Source organism: Monopterus albus, unplaced genomic scaffold (genome assembly GCF_001952655.1).
Source record: "Monopterus albus unplaced genomic scaffold, M_albus_1.0 scaffold34.1, whole genome shotgun sequence".
Classification (NCBI taxonomy): Eukaryota; Metazoa; Chordata; class Actinopteri; order Synbranchiformes; family Synbranchidae; genus Monopterus; species Monopterus albus.
In genome coordinates this window covers 5,878,027-5,888,273 of record NW_018127914.1, presented here as the reverse complement: position 1 = coordinate 5,888,273, position 10,247 = coordinate 5,878,027, and the positions used below count along the sequence as shown (strand labels likewise).

The following is a 10,247-nucleotide window of genomic DNA, read 5'->3' as shown; positions in this document are numbered from 1 at the left end:
ACTGTCACATTAAAACAGAAATGTCTCTGATTATACTTATAGATGTAGTGAGGGCTTCATCTTTAAGTTTATTTCATATTTTTACAGACATTTTAGCAATCAGCTACAAATTTAACACAATTTTAAGCTGCAGGTGGTTTCCACATCCAAGTTTGAGTTAACATTCATGTCGTCTTGTTGTCCTTAGGCTTTACTGTGTGTGTCTGTGCACCTGAGTGTGTGTGTGTGTGATGCTGTACCTCTCCCAGGTTGAGGAAGGCCACAGAGTAGCGAGGGTCGGTGTCATCGGTCCAGCCTTCCTGGCCAGAGTGGATGAACTCCACGTTCCTGATCTGAGCTCTGCCTTTAGGAAGGAATTGTAAATTTTTTTTATGTGTTTAAATAACATGTAAATTATTAAAATGACAGAGTAAACAGTCATACAAATAAATATCTGTCTAACAAATATATATATCTATATAAATATAACAATATGAAGAATGAATTAATAAAGAAAATGCTAATAGAGGACCCACATCATAACATACTGAGGTAAAGCAGTAGTGAATGTCCTCTCTAGTCATGAACTTAATGCTCATTTATCCAATAAAAAACACACAGTGCTCTATAAGGATGGGATTTACTTTACACACACTCAGTACAGCAGTTCTACCTTTGGTTCCAGCCCAAGGGTAAGTGCTGACCAACACTCTCGCTCCAAACGACTCCCTCATCATATCTGGATACTCCTGACCAATGATCTTGATGTTTCTGGTCAGGAGACCGACATCAGCGGCCAGAGTGTAGGACAGAGAGGAACCTGCCACAGAGTGGGTCTCACCTGCACAGAGACAGAATCAGCATCAGTCATTTAGGATGAGTCACTTTTAAAACCAGCTTGTTCCGGGGCCATATCTAGTTACAGCAGCCACGTCTCATTCGGCCCAACAGGACCTTTGAGCTGCTCTAAAAGCCAACAACAGGCCGAATACTTACTGAGGCATTAGAGACACCGATTAGAAGTAAACATTGAAATGTGAGTGCCAGTTTCTGCAAGTTAAACATTGTTTCATAGTTCTGGACAGGTTCACTGCATCTGCTGACACAGATGTTGGACTGACCAATGTGAGTGTGGGTCAAAGGCTGGTTCAGGGTTAGAACAAGGCCGTCTGCTGACACATTGGTGATCTGTCGCTTTTCTGTCTCCCACGCGCTGTAGCTGGTGGTGGAGATGATAACCTCGTCTCCAACCTGCTCACACGTCAACAAAATAACCGTAGCTGTCAACAGTTGTATTTGTACGAGATGTAAAGAGTGACTGGTAAACGTGGCCGTGGCGGTGTTTAGTTAGCCAGATTTCACTAAAACCTTTCTATTTGATTACATCTGTTTAACACTGGGTTAAAAGCAAGAATGATACAAACCTGCCAGTCGACAGACTGCGCCAGGTTCAGAGTGTTGGACCCGGCATCAGCAGTGGCAGCAAGTTTGGTGTGGTAAACACTGCGGGGTTGTCCGTACAGCTCCAGTTCACCAAACACACCTGTCGTATGACCAAAGACACAGTCAACTCTGAAGCATGTGTCACTGGGATTATTGGTTTTGGAGGAAATACCTTTTGTGACATAGAAGCAAAATCATAAAATGGAATGAAATTATTCTCTGTCTGAATGTTTCTCATTTATTTCTCCCTCCGGCATTTGCTCAGATTAGCACAGTTACCTTCAGATCAGAATCAGAATCTCTTACCCAGAACTTTAGCTCCTTGGTTGGGTCCATTTGGCAGAGGCCAATCCGGAGTGAAGTGGTTCCCTCTCAGATTGATGCACAGCTGACCCCTGAACGGCTTGTCAGCCGATCCTGCGATCAGCCTTCCACCCTGAAACAGCAGGAGATGTAAACATCGCCTCACCGAAACATCCCAGGCAGCAGCTGTTCAGTCATGGTTATTTGTTGCTGCTAATGCAAAAGTACCCATGTCTGTATGTCATCTCCAGGTAACTGGTTGCTGCTGCTCAGGCATGATATGCATCACTCAAAAACACATACCGACCATCACAAACTGGCTACAGGGCCAATACAGTAATAATTGTCTTATTTCAGCTGGTGAGACAATAACTGACATGAAAAGCTTCGTCAGCTCTTGAAAAGCTGTCATTTTGCATTTTTAAGATATACATTAAACTTCTCATTTATACCACTTTCTTCCCCATTTGTATGCACCATTTACAGCTGCAACTCGTGGTTATTTTTATTATCAGTAAAACTGCTTTTATTTTTGTCAATGATCATTTCTTAGAGCCCACGGTGATGTCCAAAATTAGCTTGTTTTGTCTCATCAACAGTCCAAACCTTGACATATTCAACTGATTGTTGTATCTGAGAAAATCTACAAATTCCCACTCTCAGGGAGCTGGAAACAGAATTGTTCATGTTTTAGCTTGAAACATGACTGAACCACCTGAAATTTTCACAGGTTTCAATTCACCTGACTGACGCAAAAAAAAAAAATTTACTTTCAAGTAATAAGGTTGATAATCCTGATCCCACAGACCTGGATGGAGATGTAGACAGCATCTATCACCAGATTACTGTACTGAGGTGCAGCCTGAGCCTGCCAGGTGGACGAGCTGTTCAAGGTGTCGGGGATCTCAAGAACTCCAATGACAGTCAGCTTGTGGAGGGGAGGTGTGTTGATGTCCAGAATGATCCACTTCCCTGTGGTTTGATGAGTATACAAAGGTATTTTAGTCATAGTATACTACACCAGAAAAGGTTGAGATTTTGTCTAATGTTTCCATATTCTCCTTTATCTCACAGTGAAGGAAACATCTAAAACAGTAAAATCCTCAGGCAACTCGGGTGGAAAAGCAACAATGTCTACATAACGAACATGTCCCCATTAGTTCTCTTTTCTTTAAATACATTGTTTTAAAGACATTACCCGATGGGATGATGGCGTCAGAGCCCGCTGTTGGTACCTTGAAGTTGTTTTCAGGTGAACTTTCCCAGAAAGATACATTAGACCACAGACTAGAGAGAAACAAAGGACAAACCAGACTCAACAAGTTAACTCTCGCCATTTGTGGAAATTAAACAAGGTGTGAACTGTCTTTTGTCTACACGAACCAACTTTAAACCAATAATGTTTGCTTTTAATGCAACAGCTACTCCTAATTCAACCACAGTGATTTCTAAAGATATTTATAAAAAATAACCTCGTAAAAGTGTCTTTGCTTTCACTCGGCCGACCACCGAATAAGGGGGTGAATGTGTCTTGGGGTGGTGGAGGTGGGGGGATGCAGTTGGGGTAGAAGCAGCGGTACAGCACCAAGTTCACTGCAATATCAACCATGGAGCGATCGACACTGTTACGGCGCCTGCGGTGGTTCATCCTCCCAGACACTGAGGGAACAGAATGATAACAATTTACAGTAGATATTGCTCTACATGCATGTTTTAGTGGTAAATAATCTCAAGGATGAAAACTCCAGCTGGTGATCTGCATAAAGCAAACAATCAGTACACACAAAACTCTTCTGTATTTTCAGGCACTTTCCACTTTATTAGGTCCACCTGTACAACTGTATGCACTTCAATACAACACTTCCACCTTAACATCTGTGTTTAAGAAGCTCAAAATGTTCCAGTTTATGGTGAAATTGTCATAAATGTATAAATTCAATTATATATTTATTATTGACGCAATAGTTAAAGGTGATATATTCAGTGTACAAAAATATAAAATCAAAGTCCAAATCAAAATGTGTCTCACCGATGTAGTTGAAGATATGGGAGCTGTTGTTAAAGTACCAGTCTCCGTTCGTGTTATTGCTGAAGCTCAGCGGTGTCAATGAGCCGTTCCTGTCATCGATTATATGAACCCTGTCTGGAGTCTGAGTGAAGTTGTGGCTGATGATCACATACTGATCTGGCTGTTTGAGGGAAAATGTACAAGAAAAACATGAGATCAACAGGCTGGTCTGAAATGTGACAGATATTCAGTACTGTTCTGCTATTTGCTTATATTAATACCATGATAATGCTCTAAATGTACCTTGAAGCCATAGAATTTTGCGTTGTAACTGATGTCAGTGACATAGTCCACATTGTTAAAGTACCAGTTATATGGCTGTTGTGAAGGGATCAAGGCCATCCAGCCATATGGATGAGTCAGTCTCTTGTTTAGACAGGGGAGCACACTGGTGCCTGTGATAGTGAGTCAGACACTCAGTAAAATGCATTTGGTATCACTTTAACCCTCCATATTCAGCATTTAAAGGCATTATAAAACCTTTAATCAATCTAGCTGTAAGCAGGTAAAAGAAGATTTTACTAATGTACATTTGTCAACTCCCCTGTACAGACATTTTATAGAATTTCAACTGTTTTACTTACTGTTATCAACAATACGGCAATATTAAGTGACTGAAAACTGAAACAGAAGCAGCTACATCTTAAGAGTGTTTGTTATATTTTTAATGGCTGTATTATCACATCATGATAAACAGGTCACATGACTCCTCATCTGTGTGTGACCTGTTGTCAGTTTGATGCTAATGGACTTACAGCGCTCATGCCCACACTGGTGTGCACCAAGATAAAAGTCAGATAGGGACATGGAGTGAGGAGACATGCAAAAATATACTAGTGCTACTTGTAAAATTCATGACATCTACTGTCTCCTGTGATGGAGTTCGTCAGTAATTCACACTAATCAACAGAAGAGGACAATAAAGGTTACACATACTGGAAGTTACTGCTTCAGTAACAGCAAACTGACATTTTAAAGACATATGTGTTTTCATACCATGTGCGTTTGTTAACATGACATTCTTCCAGTACAGAGATGACGGTGAGGGATTGTTGAAGGCCAAACGATGGAAGTTTACGGTGTGGTCGCACACGGCACCGGGGAAGCCCACGCTCCATTCAGCTTTCTGTGAACAGTGAGCTGGGTCCAGCAAGGGGCTCATAGGCACAACTTTGTGGTTGATGTTCCCTGAAAACAAGCAAACATAGGTAACACACAGTTTAGGTCAGATGTTGAATTGCAACCAAGACTGCAGCCTGTCAATCTCAGATGTCAATGTTTTCTGGAAGTTGGGTAATGGTTAGATTTAAGGCTAACCTCTAACCCTATTAACCATTTTCCAGCTAATATCAACAATTTCCTATTGAGGTTGGCGGTCCACCTGTCTGTAGGCAGGTTCTCTTGGAAATACTCACTGACCTTCAAGTGTTTATTAATCTGCTACTAACATATTCACCAACAAATACATTAGTTGCTAACATTTACAAAAGAATTAGGGTGCCCAGCTGTTTTGAGGAATTACTGAGCCTTTTGAAAAACCAGCCATTTTTGAATTGTACAGATTTAAATCTTCTTTAGGAACAAAGGGACGTGGAACCACAGACATGTTAAGTAAATCAGAAGGTATCGACTCATGCATTTGTTAACAATAATAAATCCACTTAAAAAAACACTAAAAATAGGCAGACAGGGCTGGTGTGTACCTGTGAGGGAGCCATCAGTGTCCACCAGCTGCACCTCGTGCTCCCACCTGAAGCCAGCCTTGTTGGGCGAGTTGACGTACCGGATGCCACTAAACCTGATGGCCCAGCCACCACACCGGTCCACACACGTCCCGTCGATTGAGGTTACACCGATGGCTGTGCAGGAGCTGCGGTTGAAGTTGAGGAACTTGGTGTTAAGGACACTCATGCCATCGTCAAACGGCATGATGACTCCTCGGCGCGTGCAGAAGTCACTTCCCAGCCCCAGCTCGTCCGCGTGGCCCACAATAGTGGTGTTGGACACCGCTGCCCCTCCATTCTCTCCAAAGCCACTCACAGCCCACTGGAAGATGCGTTTGGCTTCAATCCCAGCTTTCTCATTGTTAACCATGATGAAGTTGTTGAACTGCACGGCGCCCACATTGACCCACTCAGCACCCTTCTCACAGTTCCAGGTGGTGAGTGAGTGGAAAACAGCGGGCTCCGGGGTTTGGCTGAAGCATTCTCCGTTCTTCACAGGGAAAAATTCTTGGAAGATCCAAAGGCCGAACCTACCCTGAGAGTGCACAGTGTTGTTGTAAAACTCACCGAGGGGAACCCTCTTCGGACAGACGATTGGATTGTAGGAAGGGTCATCAGGGTGGTCATCCATGTGGTACCAGAAGCCAAAGTGGGTGCCTCCTGCGGCAGCATTGTGGCGGATGATATTATTAGGATTGGAGACCCAGAAAGCAGCAGGAGTGACATCATCATTCAGCAGGCTGGTGCTTTGTTTGACAAACACAGCCAGGTTGTACTGCAGGATGTTCTGTGTCTCAACGCCATCCTCAATGAAGAAGGCACTACCCATGATGTCGTAGATGACATTGCGCTCCACCAGCATCCGGTGGGTGTTGTGGATGGTTACGGCCCTGTTGTAGGTCTGATGGATTGCACAACCCCTCACATACGACTGGTAGTTGATGTCTCCCATCAGATGCCAGTGGATGGGATAACGTCCCAGCCTGAAGGCCTGTCCAGCATGGAAGACCTGGGGTGCAAAAACACAAAGAGATTTTGGCTTATGCAAATAAATAACTACACTGAGAAGGAAAAAAAACAAAACAGACTATGAGGATGAGGAGATTTAGAATAACTGGATCAATATACATTGCACATGTAATGGAGTTTCAGTAAACAAAGTTCGACACTGTCCATCACTGGAAATCATTTAATTGAGCTGATGTTTTCAGAACTGTATGGAGTGCACAAACCTTTGCTGAAATCAAAAGCAGAGAAAGTTTTAGATTTTCACCTCAACATATTCCAGTCTGCCGACTGCAAGGTTCTGATTTGGCCTGGGTGCGTGGAACATGATGCAACCGCCAAACTGATCGCTGCCAGCCTCCTCTCCAAACCTTCCTTGGAAACAGGTTTGGGTGGCAAATTCACCTACAACACATGGCATGGAAAAATTTCAATAAATATGTATGTTGTTATTCTCAAAATCTCACAAGTCCAATATCAAAGGCTAACAGTACTATTCAGTACAAACTACTACTTTTTAACCTAAAGTAGAACTGAAACAATTTGTCAGCTAATTGATTTGTCAGTCAATAGAAAATTAATAGCAACAAATTTAATAACTTCATTTTTTAAAAAGAAAAATATACTTTTTTTCTGGTTCCAGCTGTTAAAATGGAAATGCTTGGGTTTTTTTTGTTTTGTTTTAGTCACTTCAGGCTCTGGGAAACTATACGAACACATCTGTGTATTTCATGAGTTAAAGGACAAGTTTTTCATGTTTCATGTTGTAAATTCAACTGACAGATCACTCTGCAGCAAGAAAAATAACTGTAAAACAACTAGGATAGGTTTTAGTATTTAGGGATTTTACTAACAGCAACATTTTAATCCCCTCTTTTACAATGCATTTAGTGTAAAATTAAATCAGAAAAATTCTAAAATCTGAGCACAGTACCTGTGTTAAAGCCATCGGGACAGGCTTTGATCTGGTCACTCCATTCCACTTGCTGGGAGCCTTGGACAACAACGTTCCTGGTGAGAAGACCCACCTCAGCTCGGCCCTCAAACCACGTACCATCTGGCAGTGTGATGGTCAGCCCAAGGTGAGTGTACAGCAGTGGTTCGGTCAGGTTGAGGGTCTTTCCATCAGCCGACACGGCGGCAATCCTCTTCACCTCGTTCTCTGCCTGACTGTGCCTGGAAAAGACAAATTATATTAGGTAATGTTGGAGATTTATATCTGTAGCTCCATAGCTTTCATTTATCAGAGTGATATTATGGGATAAAATACAATACATATGACAGACCTACCCACTAAGCTTTGAAAAAGGATCACTAACTGTAAAAAGACAAACATACTGTAGGTAAATGAGCTTTAACTAAGGCTATCTCAACAGCTAACTGTAGCTAGTCAGAGCAGTTAGGTTTTTACATGCAGTTATTTTTATTTGTGTGTATTTATTTTTTTCAAAAACCTTACGTTTATGTATTAATTTCATATTTCACAATTTGATGTCAAATCAGTCTCTTTTACAAACCACAAATTTGCCTCAAGGGGCTTAACAACTGCATTCGACACCTTTTGTCCTCATGGTAAGGAGAAATTCTTGACTTCATTCAGTTTAGTCCAATCAAGTCATTAAGGCTTTGTAGAGCAGGTAAAAAGAGAATTTCTTAAAACCATTTTCCTGCCTGAATTCCAGACTCAACTTTACCTGTTACCGGTTGAGGCGACGACTACCTCATCTCCAACTTTCCATGTCACTGCCTTCATCAGGGTCAGCGTGAGGGAGCCTGCGTTTGCTGTCTGGGCCAAGTGGGTCCAGGGGACAGGAACTGGTATACCTGGAGAAACATGCTGTCAGTAATGACTTGCACCTGAGGAGAGGAGAAGGCTGTCACTAATAATCACATCCCTGCAGGACACACAGCTCTTATCTTATTGCTAACTACTTAATGTTTATTATTATGTGACATAAACACTAGCCATATTAATATGGTTTTTGGAATATTTGATCCATAGCTCTTTTCTGTTGCTTAATGCTTTATAGGTGCTGAACCTTAGGCCAGAACTGGTTTCCAGTTATGCTAAACTAACCATCTCCTTCTAACTCTCAGCAAAAGGTGAATAAGCATGTTTTGCAAAATGTCAGACTATCCCTTTAAATTTCAGAGAGGAAATAGCTCAAGTTAGTGAGAGATTTTTCAGTTTTACAAATAAACATACTGCTTATGTATTGTGGGTATGAATATGTTTGTGTGGTCATACCGTGCAGGTCCAGCACCCCCTCTCTGACAGCCAGCGTCTTGGCTCCATAGATGGGAAGTTCAGGTGAGCGCAGATGTCCATGAAGTGTGATGATGGCTTTGTGCTGGAAAGGTGCCCCCTCCTGGCCGATCTGGAGCCGCCCGCCATCCGTAATCAGGATGTTCTCAGCCTGCAGCTCGATGTCCACTTCATCAAACACCAATGTGCCTCCTGAGCACAGAGAAATAGCAGGGTACAAACATGGCAAGAAAGAGGATTTATCTTATATTTAGAAGTTATAATGTATGCGAGGTTTGGAAATATTTTCACATTTTAATATGTATTACTACTTTGCCACTGGTTACAATAATGCAATAAAAAACTGATTGTGTCCTAAAAATGTATCTGTAAATAAAATAAATGTCACTTCATAAAAAGTCACATCACTGGAAAAATTTGAAAAAAATAATTCAAAATAAGGTTATCTTAAAGTAAAATAAAGTAATTTTGAACCTTGAATAAGGAGCATTTTGAGCACTGCGGTATTGGTGTCCAGCAGGATGGTCTGGCCTTTAGTGATGACAGCAAACGAGCCCGTCTCAGGTGGAGACAGACCACCCCAAGTGAACGGAGACGACCACACGTCAATGTAGAAGAAATCAGCATTGTCCTAAAGAAAGAGACAGATGATCTCTAAAGACATGAATCAGTGTGATGATAACAAAACAGTCCTGACACTGCTGTGTCAGTAAGGTCGAGGGATCTGACTGCCCTCTCTCACCATCTTGGCAATGCCTTGGTCTCGAACGCTGACTCTGACTTTGGTTTGCTGAGACTGCTGCTGAGCGTTTGTCACACAGATGATGTGTGTGTTGTTGGAGGACTGGACGTCACACACGGACCCTGCGATGGTCACGTTGATGTCATTCATGTTAGTGCTATAAGGTGAACGTGATGTGAGGTGGGCACCAATAAAACAAAAGAATACAAACAGATTAATTCACTGATTAATCAACAGAAAGATCAGATAGATTTAAAATCTTTTACACCGTATTGTGACATAGCAAATGTAAAATACACTCAAAATATTATAAGAAATAACTTTAAGTTACACCTCCTTGAACCTTATTGCGGTGGAGGGGTTTGAGTACCCGAGTGATCCTAGGAGCTATGTTGTCGGGGGCTATATGCCCTTGGTAGGGTCTCCCAAGGCAAACAGGTCCTAGGTGATGGGTCAGACTAGGAGTGGTTCAAGACCCCCTTATGAAAAAATTAAAATCACATACTGTGATGTTGCCTGGTATGGTGCAACCAGGGCCCCACCCTGGAGCCAGGCCCAGGGGTGGGGCTCAAATACGAGCAACTGGTGGCCAGGCCTCTTCCCACGGGGCCCGGCTGGGCTTAGCCCGAATGAGCAACGTGGGGATGTCCTCCCGTGGGCCCACCACCTGCAGGAGGATCCATAAAGGGCTGGTGCACAGTGGATTGGGCAGCAGTC

General features: G+C 42.4%; 1 protein-coding gene across 1 annotated transcript in view; it reads right to left on the bottom strand.

Annotated features, from left to right (window-relative positions):
- The window catches only part of pkhd1l1.1 (PKHD1 like 1, tandem duplicate 1), a 40,767-nt gene that overhangs the window by 7,952 nt on the left and 22,568 nt on the right, over positions 1 to 10,247 (bottom strand). The window contains exons 43-60 of the mRNA XM_020597527.1: positions 9,531 to 9,687; positions 9,263 to 9,419; positions 8,771 to 8,980; positions 8,217 to 8,346; positions 7,457 to 7,698; positions 6,791 to 6,927; positions 5,497 to 6,526; positions 4,790 to 4,981; positions 4,037 to 4,188; positions 3,755 to 3,914; positions 3,198 to 3,384; positions 2,924 to 3,012; positions 2,534 to 2,697; positions 1,729 to 1,858; positions 1,404 to 1,522; positions 1,101 to 1,230; positions 653 to 820; positions 240 to 343 (exon numbers count right to left, since the gene is read on the bottom strand). Coding sequence (XP_020453183.1) covers positions 240 to 343; positions 653 to 820; positions 1,101 to 1,230; positions 1,404 to 1,522; positions 1,729 to 1,858; positions 2,534 to 2,697; positions 2,924 to 3,012; positions 3,198 to 3,384; positions 3,755 to 3,914; positions 4,037 to 4,188; positions 4,790 to 4,981; positions 5,497 to 6,526; positions 6,791 to 6,927; positions 7,457 to 7,698; positions 8,217 to 8,346; positions 8,771 to 8,980; positions 9,263 to 9,419; positions 9,531 to 9,687 — 3,658 coding nt within the window. The remainder of the gene's footprint in view (positions 1 to 239; positions 344 to 652; positions 821 to 1,100; positions 1,231 to 1,403; positions 1,523 to 1,728; positions 1,859 to 2,533; positions 2,698 to 2,923; positions 3,013 to 3,197; positions 3,385 to 3,754; positions 3,915 to 4,036; positions 4,189 to 4,789; positions 4,982 to 5,496; positions 6,527 to 6,790; positions 6,928 to 7,456; positions 7,699 to 8,216; positions 8,347 to 8,770; positions 8,981 to 9,262; positions 9,420 to 9,530; positions 9,688 to 10,247) is intronic.